A 23,269-nucleotide genomic window follows, 5' to 3' on the forward strand; every position below is an offset into this window, starting at 1 on the left:
AAATCCATGTTGTGTTTGTGGCTTGGTCGCTTCATTTTATATGATAATGAGGACACCTTTCCACTGTCGAGTGATTCTATTAGCCCTGGCGATCGCATGGGGCAACGTGGTTCCTTTAGTGCCTTGTGTTCCTCAGTCTTCTATACCACGAGTTGGATGAGATTCACAATCTGGGGGAGTAAGTCACCAGTAGTGCTTCGATAAAGAGTTTTTATGTGTCTGTTTTCTATAAATCTTCCTCTGGGAACGTATTAAATAGTTAAAGATAAGTCATTGCCCTTTAAGTGCCGCTAAGAGCCGCTTTATTGTTAACTCGTCCCCTTATTTGCTTGAGAGACTTTCGTTAGCAAGTCGTTGGTTCAGTAAGATCCCAGGAAGGAAGCAAGACCTCCTGGAGTATCTGGATGACATGAGCACCTTCGTTTTCCGTCCTTACACAGCAATCCCTGAAGGCTTCAAGCCGGTGATGTTTTATACTGATGTCGTTTATGGTGATGGTCCTAGTATGACTTTGATTCCTTTGTCCGAGAATTTAGATTTCCCTTCCCTCACTGAGAAATTATTGGCGTTATTGGCCTCGTTGGTACCGTCCCTTGGAAAGAATGGTGAGGAAAGGAGTGCAATTTATGCTCATCTCCGAGTGAGACGACAGTTCGGTTTTGACCAAGGCGTACCGCAGGCTTTCCTAGCTGAGGACGGTGGTTCCGTCAAACGACTATTTTGGAGTTTTGTCTTTTTGCCACTCAAGAGTCTTCATCTTTTCCACTACATTGCCAACATGACTCGAATGGGTGGCATCTCCAAGGCCTATATGACGTACTCGATGAAGTGTTTTGCAACCATTGCCAGGTTCCGCAATGACAAACTGCTAGCTGCTACTCTTGGTTTTTGTGGAAGCCCCTCACTAAAGGGAGAATTGAGAGTAAGTTTCCATTCACAACCGATCAGTAAGAGTTCTTGTTGCCCACTGCCTCACTAAAATGAACATAATTTATCGCACACTGTGTAAGGTAGTTATTGAAAGATATAACGATGATGAGCAAGGATAATCAAATAGTTCAATTGCATATGGCAAGGATTGATTAATATGTTTATTAATCATACGAAAGGTTTGTATCAGGCTTTAATTAAGTTTCGTCCACAAGGCGCATTGAATTGAAGTTGTATGACAACTAAAATTAGATAGGAATTAACCCAAAGACAATCTCAAAATTGTCCATGCTACAAGTTTGCCACTCACTTGAAAAGAGGTATAAAGGCAACTTTGTAACCTTAACCTCTTTAGGGTTTCTTTGAGGAAAGATATGAGAACACAAGCTCTCTCTTTCTCTCAAGAGAGGCTGGACATATGGGAGAAGCAAACTAGCATTTCCTTCCTCTCATACTACTCATCTTCTTCCTTCCACATCATTGGTGTCAAAACAACTTTGGTGGCTTTTGGAGAATCTATTCTTCCATTCAAATCAAATAAGACAAGGAGCCAAGAAGCAACTTTCTTCCATCCATATCCATGGAGCCAAGGAGTAAGGATGCAAAGGATTGAAGGCCCTCTCATGGGTGAATAACCTTTGCAAAGCAAAGAGGTGCTTCAAAGGTATAAAATTCAACTCTCTTAGTGATTCAAAGTTATAAAATTTCTCAACTCTCTTTGTGATTCTAAGGTATAAAGTTTCTCAACTCTCTTTGTGATTTGAGTTAAGTCTTGGTTCACCACCACTACTAGGCTTTAAATTTCATGGTTTAAGTTTCGTTTTAAAATGCATACAAGCATGCTTCAACCATTTAATCGTTAAATGCATGCATTATGTGGCTTAATGACCTAGGTTCATCAAAAATTTTCCTTTTGAGGGTTGTTTATTTGCACGAACAACGGAGAGAATACAAGGGCAGAGAAATCTAAAGCATGATTTTGGTGTTTAGCATAAGGGTTTTTAATAAGCAATTATAACCGAGTTGTTATTCTCCATGGTGCATCTCAAGAGGAAGCAAAGTTCGTCGAACCTCACTAAAATCATTGTGATTGTTTGCGGCACATGGTTATTTATTGTTCATATATTCGCATACCATCATCTCATAAGTTTGCATAAACCGAAGACGATAAACAAGATCAACTAGAAGGGATTAAAACCTACATGAAAATACTCCAACGTCAAATATCAACCACTGAAACTTGTAATTTACTCTCTGAACTATGACAGCCCCAAAATATACAATGGTGAGAACGCAGAAAGTTTTTTCTTAAAGTTATGGCTCACCAAGTGACAGATAAACCATCCGAAGGCGACAGACAATATTGGTCAACTTTCACGTAAAAGGATAGAAATTTTTCGTTACCCCAACCACAGAAAAACACAAGCAAAACAAAATCTAGCATAACTGATATAAAGCAGAGAACATGAAAATTACAAAAATACGAGCCAAACGATCATATCTATGACGGAAACTTTTTACATGTATAACAGTCGTTTACTATAAAATGGGAACAGAAAAAATCGGTGAAGGACAATTGACATAACTGCACTCCTGAATGAAATTTTCTATCAGAACGTCGTTCCTCCCAAATTCCGACCTGGCTACGCAGAAGTAAACTTTGATTTCCCAAACCCAATGAATTAGCCACCTCCAGACTTGAGTGTGTTACTCAACCTACATTAACAAGTATATTGTTCCACTCTACTTCAGAAACCATGGTTGAAGTTAAAAACAAAAAAAATTGAAAACTATGAAGAACTTGAAAATTCATCATCACTTCTAACTGTACAAAGTCTTAAAGTACATTCATGCACACTCAAAAACAAAATATTATGAAATAAATGCCCCCAACAGCACTGCATGTTGTTCAAAAAGAAAAATAACTGTTATTGGCAATCATAAAAGTCGTCATGCACTCCTCCCCAGTGTAAGAAAATAAAGGACGTAGGAGTGCATGATGACTTTAATGCTAATAACAATTCCCAATAGCAAATCTCCAACAGAATGAATATCAAGCAGGAACCAAAATTAGAGTCAGTTTCAGAAAGGAATTAATGAATAAAGGATCCTATTGACTTGCTGCTGGACTCTTGAAATTTCTACGACGTTAATGGGGACAATGGTACTAAGTGTACATAGTTAATATTATGTATGTATACTACAAATGTGAAAACTACTAGTACTCAGTTTTTGTTTCTAGCAGCTGAGCAGTTGTAGGGCCAATTTTAATCTAGCATCGTTGAAGATTCAACTCTGAAATTATCAATTCGTTCTACGAGCTTGATTTCTGCATGATACTCATGGTTATTATCATTATAAACACCATGTTGACTACTAAAGTACCAACAAATGCTTTTTGGGACGTGGCTTCTAATAATGGACTGAGGTCAACTGAGCATATAACTCAACAGTTTTCCCCGACCTTTTGCCCTTTGCTCTTCACAAGGGAAGTCAAGGCAACAGGCAATAATATTTGCTCAATCTTACCCAGATAAATTGTTAGCTCAATCTTATCCAGTTAAATTGTTAGCTCAATCTCATCCAGTTTTAAAACCGTTGGAAATTCCTAGGATACATAAATGTGTAAAACAGATGTAACTACAGAGAAAACATATCCACCACTTTTAGCTATACTAGAAATTTCACAATTGAAACGGAATGTTCTTTTACTAACTGGAACTACAGAAAATTTGATGATTAGTAACGCATACCAGTCTAAGCCCTCAAATAGACCTTCCCCTTTTATGGCAGAAGTTTTAAAAATAGCCCACTGGCGATTTTTTATCTTGTGCAACTCCAAAGCCTCGGTTATTGCAGCATCATCAAGAGCACCGGGAAGATCCTAATAACACAAATGAAAATATAAAAAGGATCACAAAGAAAAGCAAAATTGATTGAAAAATTATATTTGAAAGGCCTATATAAAGATATGAAACTGAACTTGGAATGTAAGAGCTGGTTCCCTCTCAAAGTTTTCTAACAAATGACATTTTTCTTTTTCTTATTGTTTTAACATTGTCTCTTTATACTGTGGTCCGCATACACAGGAATATTATTAAATGATTAAACAGCAGTTTTTCACCGAACCATGCAAATTTAACAGGAAATTCCACTAACCTGCTTATTGGCAAAAATGAGAACAACTGCACCTTTCAACTCTTCCTCCTGCCAAAGGGCTCAAAAGCAATAAAATCACTATCAAATAACCTACACAACCAATGAGTAAAAGCCAAACTCCAGGGAGTCAGAAAAAGAGAGTAGAATTATGGAATCACAAACATCCAAGGCCAAGAGTTAGACATTAACAGAAGTTTCTCGTACTAAAAAGAATTTCCACTTTATTATTAAGATTCCCAGAAAATAGAAATAGATCTATTTATATCCCCTCTTAACAAAAATTCTTATATCAATTTCTCTTTCCTTATATTTACATTTACAGCAACAAAGCACTGACAACAATATGGAAGGTAGAATATTAAAAAATTTACGACCAAAAAGGCCAATTCTATACATTCCAAAAATTTACTTTGAATATTCAAATGCATGCCAACAAGAAGTTACCTCAAGTATTGCATGAAACTCGTCCTTGGCGATTATCAGCCTATCGGTGTCACTAGAATCAACAACATAGATTATGGCCTGAGTATTTGGAAAATAACATCTCCAATACGGTCTGTGGCACAAAACAATATAGAGTCCAATGAGCTTATTGTTAACTTAGAAATCGGAGTGACAGACCAAAAGATACTCAAAGTGACCCAACAGTACACATACCTCAAAAGTCAACAAACAGAGTTTCATTACCACATATTAGTATGATCAAGATGGGCACCATATGAAAAATTTCATTAAAATTTCTAATCATCAAGTGTCACATCCTATCGATACTTTCTTTATGGGTAAGCAATTCAAAAGGAAAAGATGAAAAACAAACCTTGACCTAACCCTTACAACTGTTATCCATACTGCTAATCCAGGAGACCCAGCCAAGTTATTTTTATATAAAGCTGCCATGCTAATAAATACGCATCTCTTTTTTATCGTAAAACTTAGTCTGGTTTCAAGCTAAAAATGAAAAGGCTACTATCATCATGTATCCCTCGTATTCAGTGGCAAAGTCCTATTGTTTAAGAATAATTACGTAATTTGCATGAAGTTTCTAACAGTGTGTAGTTGACACTAAAGCACTCTTAGATTAGATTAGATTAACTTGGCTTGAGAAATTATATCTCAACATGAATTTACTTGGAAACTAATGGCATCCATTAAAAAAAATCAAAAAAAATAAAGGAATATTTACACAATGAATTCAGGCATACAGAACAATCAAAGTGATATTGAAACACCCAGTAAATGGATACCAATTGATAATCATAAAACACAGAACTACATTTATAGTGAAACATCAATCAATCAAAGCTTATATAGGGTTCTGACAATAAATCCTACTCATGTAATATTTTTCTAACACAAGTACATATTCCATTTGTGATATTTTTCTTCTAATCCTCCATGAAGATTCACTATAACAATATTAAAACAGACGCACTAATCAAGATTTATTCAGCACATCAGATTGCAAAGTATTAAAACTTCTACTTCTATTGGACTAAATACAGAAAAGTTTACTAAATATCCAAACATATTAAAAGACCATTTAGTCAAAGAAACAATACCTGATACTTGTCTGTCCACCTATATAAGCAAACAAAAACAAATTTATCAGAACACAAAAATGTGACTTCTCTTATTTTATCAAGAAACTCACATGAGTCCATAACTTGAGCTTTAAAAGTTATTATCCATCATACGAAAAATTAAAACCTCATATAAATAGTGGAAAAAGATGTAAGAGCTTTAAGATCTATTTTCCATTATCCAGAAGGAAATACATGCCAACATTGCTCCCAAAAATTACAACAATGCACCAGTAGTCATGAAAGGCAAAGGTTTAAAGCCAAAAGATCATGATCATAGTATACTGCCTCCTTAAAAGAAAATTCAATAACATACAATAAATTAAAAATAATTCTGTACTTGAATACAAACTCCACTTGAGCCACAAAAACCAAAAAGCAAAGTTAAACACATTCAAAACATGCACAATAAAAGCATCCATTTTATATAGTTACAAAGGATCCAATCCAGTCATGAATAACTTGAGTTCAAGCAACACTGACTTTCAATCTGGTTGGTTAATTCAAGGAACAAACCAACCTCAAGCTTGTATCAATCACCTAGGTAGAATATAAAGTTGTGCACCACATCAAAACCATCTCCTTAACAGTGTACATACTAGTGTGTTGATTCCATTTCCAACAAACTGAAATCAGCTTCTCATAAGTCATTTGGAATAGGTCAACAAGTTCAATCTAAATCGAACATGACTAAACGTTTAAACCCTACTGATTTGGATATGGATCTGGTTCTCTGATCCACAAGGTATTCAAATTACAACCGTTATGATGACAAGACCTAATAAGGTTATTAAGATACGTATCCAACTTTTTCGCCTTAGGGAGTTTTCCCCCTAAAATTCATGCTGACTATACAAAACTAATCAAATTAAAGCACATCTAATTTCTGACTTAAGGTAAACTCTTAAGCAAGGCATTGCTCTCGTACAATATGGTATCAAAGTAGCATATCTCATATCGTGCCAACTGAAGATACAAATAAGGTACATATGGGCATACCGAGATCCCAGACTTGGAACTTGATGTTGTTATACTGCACTGTCTCAACATTAAATCCAATGGCTGCATCCAAGTAAAAGAGCTGATTCAGCAAAATAATCTGATTTCCAATTCGAAGAACACGATAAGCTGCACAACTCGCTAGGCTACCATTTAAACAGTACATTGACTGGTTACATCAACACGAACTATCAAACCTTCAAATTTTCATCATCTTCTCATAATTTGTGAGCAACCGAAAAAGAAAATCAAATACAACCCATAAACTACCGAACCCGAAGAAACGAAAAGAAATACCAACTTGGAATCGTGGAGACAACTTCCCCCATCTGGAGACGATCTGCGAAAACCCCAAAACAAGTCAGAAATCAGCCAAAATTTACACAAACCCACTTGACAAAATCGAAAAAACGAAAAAGGGTAAGAGTAGAATGATTGAAATCGCACAGAGAATGGTAGTTTTGCCAGCATTGTCCAATCCGAGGACGAGGATCCGAGCTTCCTTGTTCCCAAATAGGGAAGAGAACATTTTAGTGAACAAAATGCCCATATTTGTGCGAGATTTAATTTCGCCTCAGCGCATGAATGGACCGGGAGATCAAACGGATTTGAGTGCTTTTAGGGGTCTGAGATCGGATCTTGAACGCAGAACGCAGAACCTCCCTGCAAATACCACCACAGAGTGAGAAAAGTATGATCGCGAAGAAAGAGAGAGAGAGAGAGAGAGAGATTAGCCGTTAGCTTGCCTGGGGAATGAGAGAGGGCCTGCTTGCTTGAGAGGATTGTGCGAGGAAGGATTCGGAATTGGGGAACATGGAGAATTGGAAGTAACACAGTCTGGACTTAGGAAAGAGTTTTTGTCCAGTGCTTGCCGTGCAGCACCTACTTTCATTTGGTGGGACCAAATGTCTTACGTGGCAAAATTCTGCTTCTTGATTACCATGGAACACAAAATTATGTGTACCGGATGCACCACATGATGCTGACATGTGTATTCTTATTATTAACTACCAATTTGCCCGAAAAAGGACTTTAGGTGGCAAAATTCTCCGCCACTAAGGTTTTTCAGGTGGAGCCAGATCCAGTTCTGAGCTTAGGAGGCCAAGCTTTCTGAGTAAAGGATCTGGACCATTAAAATTTGATCCAATGACTGTAATTATTATAACTTTTAAAGGGGCTCCTTGTTTGTAACCGTTTGATCAAATTTCATAAGGGTCGGAGTAAGGTTGATCAGAATAGTGTTATCTCGAAAATCCACTTATGGACTCAATAGCTCTGAGCAAAGCTGGATTAACGGAACAGTGATGCCATCATCATCCTGTTCCGGAGTAGTGGGCAAAGCCAAAGTGACTTTGTTGAGAATGACCAAGCTTGTTCCACAAGACACGGGGCCTCATCTCGTATGAAATTAGTCAGATCTCTATATGTCTTGGATTTCCTACAATCTAGAAATTGGAGTGCATCGCATGTAATCACACTCCTAAAGATGATAAAATATCAATTTCTAGATATCTTCTAGGATTCTCCCGACTTAGAACAAGAATTTATCCTAAAAAGGTTTCTCTCCCAGCTGGTATATGTAACCCTTATAGGATTCGTCTTTGGTAACGCATTCATCGCACTCTAATTATCTTCCCCACTACTTAAGTCTCATATTTGCTTACTAACTTGACTGTCGAAAAGCTTTTCCCACTACTTGAAAAACACCGTCTCACATTTTAAAGAGGCACCAGTCCAAGCAATGTCCGCCTAGATCTCAACATAAATTGTTGATTTGAGTCATGATGCATTGCCCTAATGATCTCCTCCCGAAACACAATGTAGAAAATCTAGAAGGCTTCAAGGTCTTTACCCTGCCCAACATTTCGGAGAAGGGACATTCCCCAGAGTCAATTGCATATACAACGAATATGAAAAAGAACTAAAAATAAAGGAAGGTGGCATGCAAGAAGCCTCGAATGGTGGCTTCAATCAATGAACCACTAACCATCGGCTCTAACATCTTAATGTTCTTTGATTGAGACTTAGAAGATGTTCACCTTCCCCATGACAACACCTTTGTCATCAAAATACAAATTTCTAACGCCTTGGTCAGCTGTGTCTTAGTAGATAATGGATCAGGAGTAGATGTCATCTTCAATGACGTTGTCGAAAAGGTGGGCATTCATGATTGCATCAACAAGGGAAGTACCACCTTCCACACCTTTAATGTGGCCCCCGTCTGGTCTCTAGGAACAATGAAGTTGGTAGTTCAGGCAGAACTCTCCAACCATCTGGTGACATTCCACATTATGGATTAACAAGCTCCCCACAACACCATTCTTGGTTAGAACTGGCTGTAAAAGATGAGAGTTGTGCCATCAAACTACCATCTGTTGCTTCATTACCCTGCTCCAAATGGAGTAAAAGAAGTACAATGAGACCAAGCAACGACATGCTATTGCACTGTCGAAAACATGAACATGATTTGAAAGGAAGAATGGAGCTCTATTGCTCCTGTGAATGAGTCAGCATACCAATCATAGCCCGGGGGTCAACAGACAAGTTACAAGGACTTTGACATACATCTTAACCCCCAAAAAAGACAAGAGACAAAGACTGATAAAGACGCTGTGTACATCAGCCTTGGTCCTGAAAGCCAGAGCGAAAAGCCAACATAAGATCAAAGTTGACCAATCGAGAGAATGAATTACTCTCTAACTTCTTATAGACCAACAAAGACGTGTTTGCCTGGTTCGTAGAAGCAATGCCCGAAATTGACCTTTTTGTGATTTGTCATCACTTCCACCTAGACCTAACTGCCAGACTAGTTATCCAGCGTAAGCGAAACCACAAGACCAAACAAAGCAAGATCATAGTAGCCGAGATCGACAAGCTCAATGACACCAACTTCATCGACGAAGTGCACCATCCGGACTGGGTAGCCAATGTTGTTTTGGTACATAAGAAGAACAAAAAATGAAAGGTGTGTGTGGACTTCACAGATTTAAATAAGACGTGTCCTAAATATTTGTATCCTTTCCCACGGATCGACGTATTGGTAGATTCAACTGCAACCACGAGCTGCTGAGCTTCATGGACATTTACTCCGGATACAATCAAATAAAAATGCATGAGCCGGACATGAAAGCAACTTCCTTTGTTATTGATTGAGGTACGTATTGTTACAAAGTCATGTCCTCTATTCTTCAAAATGCACAAGTAACCTATCAAAGGCTTGTCAATCGAATTTTCAAAGAAAAGATTAGAGAAACGATGGAAGTTTACATAGAAGACATGGTCATCAAGAGCAAAGAGAAGAAAGACTACTTGACCTGCCTCCAGGACTCGTTCGACCTACTCTGGAAGTACAACTTGAAGTTAAATTTGAAGAAATGCATATTCGGAGTAACATCAGGCTACCTGGTACTAAACACGGAATCGAAGCCAACCTAGATAAGATTAGGGCAATCATGGAGATGAAGTAGCCCAAAACCGTTAAAGAGAAAAAAAGCTTGACAGGAAGAGCGGCAGCCCTCAGTTGATTCCTCTCACAGTCCACCCATAAGTGTAAGCCTTTCTTCTCCATAATAAAGAAAAGTAAAAACCTGCTATGGATAGATGAGTGGGAAGAGGCTTTTACAAAATTAAAAGAATAACTGTTCACCCCCTACTAGTGTCCAAGATGGTCGACAGAGAAGACTTGTACCTGTATTTGGCGGTGTCAAATTGCACAGTTAATGCATCTTTGGTTCGAGAAAACTCGAGGGAGCAGAAACCGATGTACTATCTATCAAAAACTCTTCTCAAACTAGAGCCTAGATACCAGAAGATGGAAAAGTTCATCCTTGCATTGGTTACTGTAGCTTGGAAACTTCAACCGTACTTCCAATTATTCAGAGTAATCTAAATGACGGGGTATCCCTTGGGATTCATCCTGCACAATCTCGATACGTCATCTAGAGTTACCAAATGAGCCATTAAGTTAGGGCAACGCAAGATCAACTATCAACCTAGAGCTTCGATCAGACCCCAGACACTAGCAAACTTCATAGCAGAATTCACTATGGCAGCCCAAGATACATTGAGTATTGCAGATTCCCAAGAAGTGCCCCAGAACTCCCTCTTTGGAACTTTATGTAGATGATTCGTTAAAAATTCATAATAGTTAATGAACAAATTGAAAAATGTGAAGAATATATAAATGTTCATGATTGCATCCTGCGCTTAGACAATAATTACATCGTAGTTTTAGATTTTTAAAACCCTCCAAACCCTCATAAATAGTTTTTTTTTTTTTTTGAGTGCAAAATTTATAAAAATTCATAATTATTAATGTAGATGTGTGAAAAATGTTAAAAAAAAATAATCGCTCTTAATGACAAACTTTACAACTTTGACGAAAGGCTCCACTCCAAAATCTGGCACCATAATCCATGAACCCTAGATTTATATTTAACTGTCGATTGTTGTTTATGCTCTATTTTTATAACCGGATTTCATTTTTCAAATTTTCTTTTTTTGAAAGTATGATCTTTTACCTAATGGAGAAAAATGAACAATTCGGATTGTTGATGTATATCATATTTCTGTGTTTACAATTAACTGAAATGTGAATCGATGTTATCTAGTTTCTAGAGTCTTTATAAATTATGAGCAATATTTTCACTAACCGTAAAAAACTAAACGTGATATCAACGATCCAAACTATTCATTTTTTTGCATCTGCTAAAAGATCATGTTATCAAAAAAGAAAATCTGAAAGAACGAAATTCAGTGAGAAGAATGGAGTGTAAACGTAAACGTAAATGACAATCAATAGTTAAATTTAAATCTAAGGTTTATGGGATTATAGTAGCGAGTTTCAGAGTTGACCTCTTCACAAAACTTGTAGATCTTGTCATTATGAGCGTTTATAATTTTTTTTTTATATATATTTTTACACTTCTAGATTAATTAAAAGACTATTTTGTAGTAATGTACTCATATTTTTTTTTATTAGGCTCTTATTTTGGGGAGTGTAATACTTCAAAGACAAAATGTTTCTACGTTTAGAAATAATATTTATGTGACAATGTGGTATGTGGATACTAATTTAGTATTATGTTGTTCATTTGATTATTTATTGATTTAAAATATATTTTCTTTAGTGGGTAATAGGTCGAGTCATATTATCCCTTATTAATATTAACGGATCGATACAAGTTTGATCATTTTACCCGTTTATTTTAACGGGTGTTACATGACATGACCCGTTAAACTATCATCACGAAAACGACACGAACACATAAAACACAACTGAAATGCCAAATCTACCTGTCTATATGTGTTTGAACAAAGTGACAATTATGGTCACTAGTAAAACCATTTTTCGATAAAACATCAATTTTTTTTTATTCATTTGAATAACTAAATGGTTTCATATTAAATGAATTCTTTGATTTCTATAGATAGCTAAACAGTTTCCATCTCCAATGAACTTTTGTAGAGGTCATTTTTTTAAAAATTGTTGTAGAAATCATCTTTAGATAATAATAATAATAAAAATGAATGGTTATGATTACGAGGTTTATATGATAATATAATGCCACTTCATTCCTGAAAAATGAGTCCACAGATAAGAAGCCAAAGAGTCATAAACATGTATACATAGGAATAATTCAACCGACCGACACCATGTTTAAAACATGCATATTCTACTAGTCAACGATCGTATATGATTACACAATAATGAGTAAATGGCAAGGGATGTTTTGATACATAGACTGACACACCCCGACCGAGATCGGAGCGTGCTGGCCGTCACACGAAGGTGACGTAGCCATGTGCACGTGCGGAAGCTAATAGGGTAGTAATATAAAAGTACGAATAATTAGAAACTAGCATACAAAGTACTAAAATAAGTGCTAGTAAGTGAGATACAATTTCAGAGCAGGTCTATAGCAGCCCAAACAAAAACGACAACAGTAGTACGCCCGAAGGCGACCCTACAATGTGGAGTGTCTGTCAGAACGCCGGAAAGCTCTCAAGGGAAACCACCGCAACGGCTAAGCAACTAGAACCTGGAGGGGCGCAAAACAAAAGCGTGAGTGGGCAAAAACAAAGCTTTTTGAAAACCATTTAGCAAAATACATTCTAACCCCTCGCCGTAAAACCTGTATACTTCCTAGAAAATAAACATATAAACGTATGTATAAATATGCCAAACATGCTCAAGGGTATATCATTCATGCTCAAGAATATGCCATGCCAAAGCCTCATAATGAATGTAAGTGCCCAGGTATACATCATATCCCATCATAACATCTGGCAGCCGGAGTCACCTAACGTGACATGTACGGCTGCATCTAGAGCTCAAATCTCAACTCTATAACTGAACCTGCCCACGAGTCGGAACCACTAAAGGTGGTCTGTACGACAGGCCTGGGTGTAACATATATATACGCTCTAGTTCTACGATCACGTGAAGACTGTTCGAATAATCGCGAGTCACCTACGAGTCGGAACCACCTAATGTGGTCTGTACGACAGGCCTATGCACCTAACTTGGATCCAAGCTGAGCGTGTGGTGCGGGAGGTGAACATCACGTGAAGGACTGTGCCCTACTCTGGGCGGGAGCACTAACACCGGGGGTGCAGGTTATGAGCTCTCTAGGCATCTCAAACCACTACTGAAACATAAACGTGAATAACCCTCACCTGGCACTTACTTGTGCGTCCACGGCACCTAATATGCATATGTATATGTATGCCACTAATAATGCATGCAATGATGCGTAAACGATAATAATAAGGTGCATGGCATAATGTAAATAACCCTTTTTAATCAATTTCTGGGAATATAAATGTATATAGGTATATACGGAAAACAAAAGCCCACTCACTGGTATGTAGAAGGGTCGTAGCCCCCCTGTCTCGCGTGTGCACGCTCGCCCTCGAGGTACGTGTCACCTAAATGCGAAACAACTATAAAAACGTTAACTTTAAAGCACATAACCCATTTCTCGTAATAACTTCTCATACATTGCTCAAAATAGACAAATGAATATACCAACGTGCTCTACACAACCTCAGGATCACAACTATATTTTTAAAATAATTTTTGGACCCCGCACGTGCCCCCACGCGCCAGAACAGGCACGAACCCACGCGCCCCCACGCGCGGCCACGTGCCAGGCACACTGACGGTGTCAACAGACGCCGTCAGGAATATTCCGTTAAACTGACAGAATATTCCGTTAAACTTAACCCCTGCCGTTAGGAATATTCCGTTAAACTTAACGGAATATTCCTGCTTCTTCTCGGCCAGTCCCCGACGCCGTCGCCGGCACCGTCGCCGGAAAACCTGCAAATCGCGATATCTCGCTCGTTTTTCCACCTTTTTCCACGTTTCTTGCACCAAAATCAACCCTAGAGCTAGTAGAACATGTCCCAACAAGTTTTAAGGCCTAAAATTAAGAGATTATACCTATCCAAATCTCCAAAACTCGGCCAACTCCACATCCAACGATCCTGACGTCCAAATTCAACCAACGAGCCACTCCTAAGCTCCTGGGAACCTCACAAACACAACTACAAGCTCAGAAATCCCAAAAACTCAGTGTATAACTTTTGCATGAACAGTACTCGAATCGGCCATTGTCGAAACGACGTGAAAACGAAGGATTTCTCACCTGAAAAGGGTATGGCTGAGCTTGCCTCGACCTCACTAGCTCAAATATGTCCTTGGTTTCCTCGATCTGTGAACATTCGAGTGGGTGTGTGTTGGTCCGTACGTTTTAGGAAGAAGAAGAAGGATAGAGGACTCGGGGGAGAGAGAAAAGACAGAGGGAGAGAGAGAAGGCAGTGTCTGTGTGTGTGTGGGAGTGTGTGAGGTTCCAAACACATGCCACAACACACCAAACAACCCACAACGTGACAAAAACGAACTAGGGGCAATAAAGTAATTTCACACGTGCGTTCTAGTAATCCCGGGACGGGATGTCACAACCTTCCCACCTTAAAAGAATTTCGTCCCGAAATTCAAAACAACTAAGTAACAACCCCTAGTAGTCGAAGAACAATCGAGGATACAAATCCCTCATCCGATCTTCTGTCTCCCACGTAGCTTCCTCAACTGAATGATTCCTCCACAAAACTTTCACCAAATTCACCGTCTTGTTCCTCAGAACCTTCTCTTTCCAATCAATGATCGTCACCGGTTCTTCGTCATACGTCAAATCTGGGTTAATCTCTAACGGTTGAGGAGGTATCACATGAGATGGATCAGCAACATAGTGTCAGAGCATAGACACGTGAAAAACATTATGCACTCTAGCCAACTCCGGAGGCAACTCCAACCTGTAAGCTACCTCACCAACTCGTTCTGTGACCACGTATGGTCCGATGTACCTGGGACTTAATTTCCCCTTCTTTCCGAACCGCACAACACCTCTCCACGGTGAAAGCTTCAGAAATACCCAATCTCCGACCTCATATGTTCTGTCCGTAGCATGCCGATCCGCTAAACTCTTCTGCCTGTCCTGAGCTGCTTTCAGGTTAGACTTGATTACCTGAACATTCAGAGTAGTCTCCTCGACAATCTCTGGACCTACTAAGACTCTCTCGCCAACCTCTGACCAACACAACGGTGTGCGACAAGCTCTGCCATACAAGGCCTCAAATGGCGCCATGCCAATGCTCGAATGAAAACTATTGTTGTAGGCAAATTCCATTAAATCCAACCGCTGGTGCCAAGCGTCACCAAACTGCAACACCGAAGCTCGCAGCATATCCTCCAAAGTCTGAATAGTTCTCTCTGACTGTCCGTCTGTCTGTGGATGATACATCGTACTGTAAAGTAATCTCGTGCCCAAAGCTTCCTGAAAAGGCACCCAAAACTTCGATGTAAATCGTGGATCACGATCCGAGACAATAGTCACAAGGACACCATGATACTTCACAACCTTCGAGATGAATAACTCCGCTAAACGGCTCAAAGAATACTTCTCTCTCACTAGAATAAAATGAGCCGACTTAGTGAGTCGATCAACGATCACCCAAATGCCGTCAAAGCCATTATGTGTACGCGGGAGCTTGTACACAAAATCCATGGTGATATTTTCCCATTTCCACTCCGGAACGGGAAGTGGCTGCAACAACCCAAACGGCTTCTTTCTTTCTGCTTTAACTTGCTGACAAACAGCACATCTGCTCACATACTCGGCTATCTCCCTCTTCATACCCGGCCAATAATAAAACGGTTGAATGGTATGATACATTTTAGTAGCTCCTAGATGCATGGCATAAGCCGAGATATATGCTTCATCGAGAATTTCTTTCTTCAACTCCACACTATTAGGCACGAACATTCTACCCTTTAGCATCAACATGCCATCTGAATCACGAACTCTGAGGTCTCGCCTCCTTCCTTGCTCTCTAGCTTGAATAAGTTCTTGAGTCTCCTGATCAGCTACCTGAACCTCAAGCACCCAATCAACAAGTATTGGCCTAACTTGAAAATTAGCAAGTAGAGCCACATCTCGGTCTTCCGCTTCTAACCTTACTCCCGTAGCACGCAAGTCCGCCAAAAGAGGAATACGACTAGCGTACAATGCATTAATGCGACCCTGAGACTTCCTGCTAAGTGCATCAGCCACTACGTTCGCACGACCAGGATGATAATCAATCGTGCAATCGTAATCGCTGAGCAACTCCAACCACCTCCGCTGGCGAAGATTAAGCTCCTTCTGAGTAAAAAGATATTGGAGGCTCTTGTGATCCGTAAAGATTCTACACTTCTCTCCAAAAAGATAGTGTCTCCACAACTTCAACGCAAAGATGATAGCAGCCAACTCCAAATCATGTGTAGGGTAATTCGACTCATGAGGTTTCAACTGCCGTGAAGCATAAGCAATCACCCTACCATGCTGCATCAATACACATCCCAGACCATTCAAGGAAGCATCGCTAAAAACCTCGAAATCACCACTATCATCTGGGAGTGCCAAAACAGGTGCATGAGTGAGACAATGCTTTAACTGCTGGAAACTCTGCTCACACCTATCATCCCACTCAAATTTAACATACTTCCTCGTTAACCTCGTCAGTGGCAAGGCAATCACTAAAAAATCCTTAACGAATCTCCGATAATACCCCGCCAAGCCAAGAAAACTTCTCACCTCGGTGACGGTTCGCGGTTGCTCCCAACTCTCTACCGCTGCAATCTTCTGAGGATCAACCAAAATACCCTGAGCAGAAATGACGTGCCCCAAGAACGCAACTTGGTCTAACCAGAACTGGCACTTGCTAAACTTAGCATATAGCTGGTGTTCCCTCAACCGCTTCAACACTAAAGTAAGATGTCGAACATGCTCCGCTTTCGACTTAGAATACACCAGAATATCGTCAATGAAGACAATGACAAATCTATCCAAGTAAGGCTGGAATACTCGGTTCATCAAATCCATAAAGGCGGCTAGTGCATTCGTCAACCCAAATGGCATAACCAGAAACTCGTAATGACCATAACGAGTCCTGAACGCCGTCTTAAGGACATCATCCCTACTGATCTTCAGCTGATAGTAACCAGACCTCAAGTCTATCTTAGAGAACACACAAGCATCTCAGCTGATCGAACAAATCATCGATACGAGGTAATGGATAACGGTTTTTAATCGTCACCCGATTGAGTTGCCTGTAGTCGATGCACAGCCTCAAAGTTCCATCCTTTTTCTTCACAAACAACACTGGAGCACCCCAAGGCGAAGTACTAGGCTGGATAAATCCCTTATCCACTAACTCCTGCAGCTGAACCTTCAATTCTCTTAACTCCGCGGGAGCCATACGATAAGGAGTTAAAGAAATGGGATTAGTACCTGGAAGTAATTCAATAGTGAACTCTACGTCTCGATCTGGGGGTAAACCAGGTAAATCCTCGGGAAAAACATCAGGGAAGTGTCTGACCACTCTCACATCCTCCACTCTGCTAGTAACAGCCTCATCTAGCACCACATGTGCTAGGTACCCCTGGCAACCTTTAGACAATAACTTTTTCGCTCGCAAAGCTGAGATAACGCCATGTCTCACCCCACTCTGCTCACCCACGAAAGTAACCACAGGTAGTCCAGGTCGGTGAAACGTAACTACTTTCCCGTAACAGTCAATGTTGGCACGATAGAAGTGCAACCAATCCGTGCCCAGAATCACATTAAAGTCCACAATATCTAACGGGATAAGATCGGCTGACAAGGCAACACCCTCTACGATCACTGGACATCCTGGGTACACACAATCTACAACGCAACTCTCTCCTCTAGGCATAACAAACTCTAAATCATACCCTAGAGGTGTGGGGCGAGGTTGCGTCACTTGAGCAAACGTATGAGAAATTACGGAATGCGTAACTCCACAATCAATTAAGACTCTAGTGAAACAACCAAGAATGTTCAACGTACCCATAATCAAGTCTGGGTTGTTCTGAGCGTCCTGCAGAGAAATATTGTGAAGACGCCCCTATCCCTGCTGACGCCCGCCGCGGCCTCTGCTCGCCTGAACGTCGCGGCCCTGAGCACCACGCCCCTGACTGGGCTGGCCCGACTGTCTAGAAGACCCTGCACTGCTAGTGGCAATCTCCCCCTGCTGATACTGTCCTCCCTGATACCACTGAGAACCACCCGCTGGAGCTGGAGGATACGGCATATAGCCGCCTGAATACTGGGGATAGCCACCCTGGGAATAAGGATCCTGAGGGTACTGATACTGCCCCGGAGCATAAGGGACAGCATCACCCTGATAGTGGTAAGCACCACCTCGACCCGTCTGGCCGTAACTACTAGGACCCTGGATCTGCTGGAGTGGTGCAGGTGGCGGCATAAAGGTCTGCTGTGGTTTCTGCTGCTCCTGACCCTGGGGACAATTCGCCGCTCTATGTCCCACCTGTCCGCATGTGAAGCAACCATTGCTACCACGTCTACACTCGCCGAAATGCCTGTTGTTACACCTGCGGCAAATAGGGGCTCTGCCTCGACCACCATCGCCCTGCCTCTGGCCTCTAGCGCCACCAGAAAATCTACCTCCACGACCCTGTCCAGTGGCACTGAAGCCACCACTCGAAGAACTCGAGCTAGCACCACCCCTCTTGAAGTTCTGAGTTTGACGGGGCCCGAGCGATACCTGACCTTTGCCTTTGTCATCTTTCTTCTGGTTGCTGTCCTTCTCTTCATCAGTGTCGCTCGACATATTCTCAGAATCCTCGATCCTCAGTAATATCTCATAGAAGTCCCGGTAAGTCTCGCTGTGGACAGTAGACGCCATAGAACGCCACTTCTTCCTGGTGCCCAAACGGAAAAGACGGAGCATCTCCGCCGGATTACCAGCGACATCAGGGTGATAACGAGACAAGTCTGTAAACTTCCGGTAGTACTCAGGGGGCACATACCTTCTCCTAAACAACTCCGTAAAAACATTCCAATCAATCCTCTGATCCGGAGTCAACCTACGAAGCTTCTGTTCCCACCAAGCTGCCGACTCCGTATCCAGAAACCACGAGGTCGTCTCGACCCACCTCTCCATAGGTAAGTTCCCCTGATTATGCAGCACACGGAAAGTCTTCTCTAAGTGTTCTAGCCAGCGCTCTGCGCCCTCGTGCCCCTCACTGCCCTTAAACTTATCCAGCTTCAGATTGTACATAGTCTCCAGAGGAGTCCTCTGGGGAGGGCGCATCACTGACTGAAGGGCTGTAGCAAAAGCTTCCCCCAACTGAGTAATATCGGGGAAACTAGGCTCAGAAGAGCGACGGGGTTCCCGACGAGGCGGCATAGTTCTGACAGAAGACACCAAAACCATTAGAATACTCACACAGACACAGGACTGCCAAACCTAGGCTCTGATACCAAACTGACACACCCCGACCGAGATCGGAGCGTGCTGGCCGTCACACGAAGGTGACGTAGCCATGTGCACGTGCGGAAGCTAATAGGGTAGTAATATAAAAGTACGAATAATTAGAAACTAGCATACAAAGTACTAAAATAAGTGTTAGTAAGTGAGATACAATTTCAGAGCAGGTCTATAGCAGCCCAAACAAAAACGACAACAGTAGTACGCCCGAAGGCGACCCTACAATGTGGAGTGTCTGTCAGAACGCCGGAAAGCTCTCAAGGGAAACCACCGCAACGGCTAAGCAACTAGAACCTGGAGGGGCGCAAAACAAAAGCGTGAGTGGGCAAAAACAAAGCTTTTTGAAAACCATTTAGCAAAATACATTCTAACCCCTCGCCGTAAAACCTGTATACTTCCCAGAAAATAAACATATAAACGTATGTATAAATATGCCAAACATGCTCAAGGGTATATCATTCATGCTCAAGAATATGCCATGCCAAAGCCTCATAATGAATGTAAGTGCCCAGGTATACATCATATCCCATCATAACATCTGGCAGCCGGAGTCACCTAACGTGACCTGTACGGCTGCATCTAGAGCTCAAATCTCAACTCTATAACTGAACCTGCCCACGAGTCGGAACCACTCAAGGTGGTCTGTACGACAAGCCTGGGTGTAACATATATATACGCTCTAGTGCTACGATCACGTGAAGACTGTGCGAATAATCGCGAATCACCTACGAGTCGGAACCACCTAATGTGGTCTGTACGACAGGCCTATGCACCTAACTTGGATCCAAGCTGAGCGTATGGTGCGGGAGGTGAACATCACGTGAAGGACTGTGCCCTACTCTGGGCGGGAGCACTAACACCGGGGGTGCAGATTATGAGCTCTCTAGGCATCTCAAACCACTACTGAAACATAAACGTGAATAACCCTCACCTGGCACTTACCTGTGCGTCCACGGCACCTAATATACATATGTATATGTATGCCACTAATAATGCATGCAATGATGCGTAAACGATAATAATAAGGTGCATGGCATAATGTAAATAACCCTTTTTAATCAATTTATGGGAATATAAATGTATATAGGTATATACGGAAAACAAAAGCCCACTCACTGGTATGTAGAAGGGTCGTAGCCCCCCTGTCTCGCGTGTGCACGCTCGCCCTCGGGGTACGTGTCACCTAAATGCGAAACAACTATAAAAACGTTAACTTTAAAGCACATAACCCATTTGTCGTAATAACTTCTCATACATTGCTCAAAATAGACAAATGAATATATCAACGTGCTCTACACAACCTCAGGATCACAACCATATTTTTAAAATAATTTTTGGACCCCGCACGTGCCCCCACGCGCCAGAACAGGCACGGACCCACGCGCCCCCACGCGCGGCCACGTGCCAGGCACACTGACGGTGTCAACATACGCCGTCAGGAATATTCCGTTAAACTGATAGAATATTCCGTTAAACTTAACCCCTGCCGTTAGGAATATTCCGTTAAACTTAACGGAATATTCCTGCTTCTTCTCCGGCCAGTCCCCGACGCCGGCGCCGTCGCCGGAAAACCTGCAAATCGCGATATCTCGCTCGTTTTTCCACCTTTTTCCACGTTTCTTGCACCAAAATCAACCCTAGAGCTAGTAGAACATGTCCCAACAAGTTTTAAGGCCTAAAATTAAGAGATTATACCTGTCCAAATCTCCAAAACTCGGCCAACTCCACATCCAACGATCCTGACGTCCAAATTCAACCAACGAGCCACTCCCAAGCTCCTGGGAACCTCACAAACACAACTACAAGCTCAGACATCCCAAAAACTCAATGTATAACTTTTGCATGAACAGTACTCGAATCGGCCATCGTCGAAACGACGTGAAAACGAAGGATTTCTCACCTGAAAAGGGTATGGCTGAGCTTGCCTCGACCTCACTAGCTCAAATATGTCCTTGGTTTCCTCGATCTGTGAACATTCGAGTGGGTGTGTGTTGGTCCGTACGTTTTAGGAAGAAGAAGATGGATAGAGGACTCGGGGGAGAGAGAGAAGACAGAGGGAGAGAGAGAAGGCAGTGTCTGTGTGTGTGTGGGAGTGTGTGAGGTTCCAAACACATGCCACAACACACCAAACAACCCACAACGTGACAAAAACGAACTAGGGGCAATAAAGTAATTTCACACGTGCGTTCTAGTAATCCCGGGACGGGATGTCACATAGACGCCTCATTTTTAAATATTATGCACTAAATATATATTGTTTTTGCAAATTTGATTAAATATTTTTCCTATAATTTGGGTACTTTAATTTTATTTCATTAGAAGTCTATTCACGTTATCACGTTAGCATTCCTTTTTTTTTTTCCTCCTATTTTTATACATCTCTTATTATGATGATTTAAGATTTTTTTTTAATTTTTTATGAAAATATTTATTTTAGTAAATTAAATAGAATGTAACAAAACTCGTTTTTAAATACGTTTGGTTATATCGATACGTTTGATTATAATGGTACATTTAATTACTTGGTACATTTGAATTTTTGGTCCATTTAGTTTCTTGGTACATTTGGATTTTTGGTACGTTTGTTTTCAAAACATAAGTTCTATTACTTTTTGTCCTAATAACGAGGAATTACTTTAATTAATTATTTTTTTATATAGAAAGAGTCATTAGTCAACAGACAATAGCCTTTTTGTTAACTCAAAATTATATGATTTATTGTTATTATTTAGCATTATCTACAATAATAAGGATTTATCTCCGATCAACTAAAAGTTGTTCTAAAGACTTATCTACCAAAAAACAAGACTATCTAAAGCATTGTGTATGAATCAAACATATTTTTAAACATTCCAAAAAGATGAATATTCATTTTAATATAGTTTATAATTGGGCACACTTTAATTCAGGGTTGATATGTTTTTGTTTGACTTTGTTACGTTTTCATTTAATGTTAGTACGTTTCCATTTGGCGTGGTGTACATTTAGATTTGAAAAGTTTAAATTTTTAGACTTAAATATAGTTGAAAATATATAACAAATTTTTAAATGTAAATTAATTTCAATTAATCTGAAGTAGTTCAAGTCTAAGTATCTTAATCAAATGTTTCAAAAGTTTAATAAAAAACTTAAAAAGCTTAAATGTTTAGTTTAAAAAGGTCTAAAATGAGGCATCGAATTCTAATTTTCTCATATTTGCTTTCAGATTGACAAAGGTTGGCTCACATATCGACATGTCCTGTCCTCCTATCCTCCGCCGCGTCGGAAGTAGGGTAGCGGGAATCCCCTTCGGATCAGAATCTCCCACCATCCCAGATCAACTTTCAAGACCATTCATTAAATTTAATTTTCAGAAATTAACGAAAGAATTAACAAATATAAATAAAATACAAATAAAAGATAAAGATCTCCACAATAAGCTATTACATAACAATTTTGATAAAACTATAAAAATAATATATAAAATCTTTACAAAAGCGTTCTAAACAAAAAAAACAATTCCCAAATGAACTCTTGATTTCTTTCCAGACAATGCTTTGATACGAAGCTTTAGGAGCCAAAAATTGTGTTTCTACGCTAAAATGAAAAGAAGCTTATTACTTGATTCTCCAAAATTAGCGTGGCTGAAAAATGTGTCAATAAGAAAGAAGACATTACTCCACTTTGAAAAACAGGCTAATTGATGAGTATTGAATTTATATTATATGTTGTAACCTATTTTTAGTATGTTTCCTTATTTATTT

General features: G+C 40.2%; 1 protein-coding gene across 1 annotated transcript; it reads right to left on the minus strand.

The window, feature by feature from the left end:
• Positions 1–2,357: 2,357 nt before the first annotated feature.
• On the minus strand, positions 2,358–7,528 carry LOC137732315 (ADP-ribosylation factor 1). The gene is made up of 9 exons (XM_068471624.1): positions 7,415–7,528; positions 7,116–7,331; positions 6,970–7,008; positions 6,669–6,731; positions 5,649–5,667; positions 4,534–4,645; positions 4,090–4,137; positions 3,684–3,814; positions 2,358–2,646 (listed from the first exon to the last, which is right to left on the minus strand). Exons 2-9 carry the CDS (start codon positions 7,216–7,218, stop codon positions 2,613–2,615), a joined length of 549 nt encoding a protein of 182 aa, XP_068327725.1. The 5' UTR covers positions 7,219–7,331; positions 7,415–7,528; the 3' UTR covers positions 2,358–2,612.
• Positions 7,529–23,269: the final 15,741 nt, after the last annotated feature.

This window comes from Pyrus communis, chromosome 4 (assembly GCF_963583255.1).
Source record: "Pyrus communis chromosome 4, drPyrComm1.1, whole genome shotgun sequence".
In the NCBI taxonomy this organism is placed as follows: Eukaryota; Viridiplantae; Streptophyta; class Magnoliopsida; order Rosales; family Rosaceae; genus Pyrus; species Pyrus communis.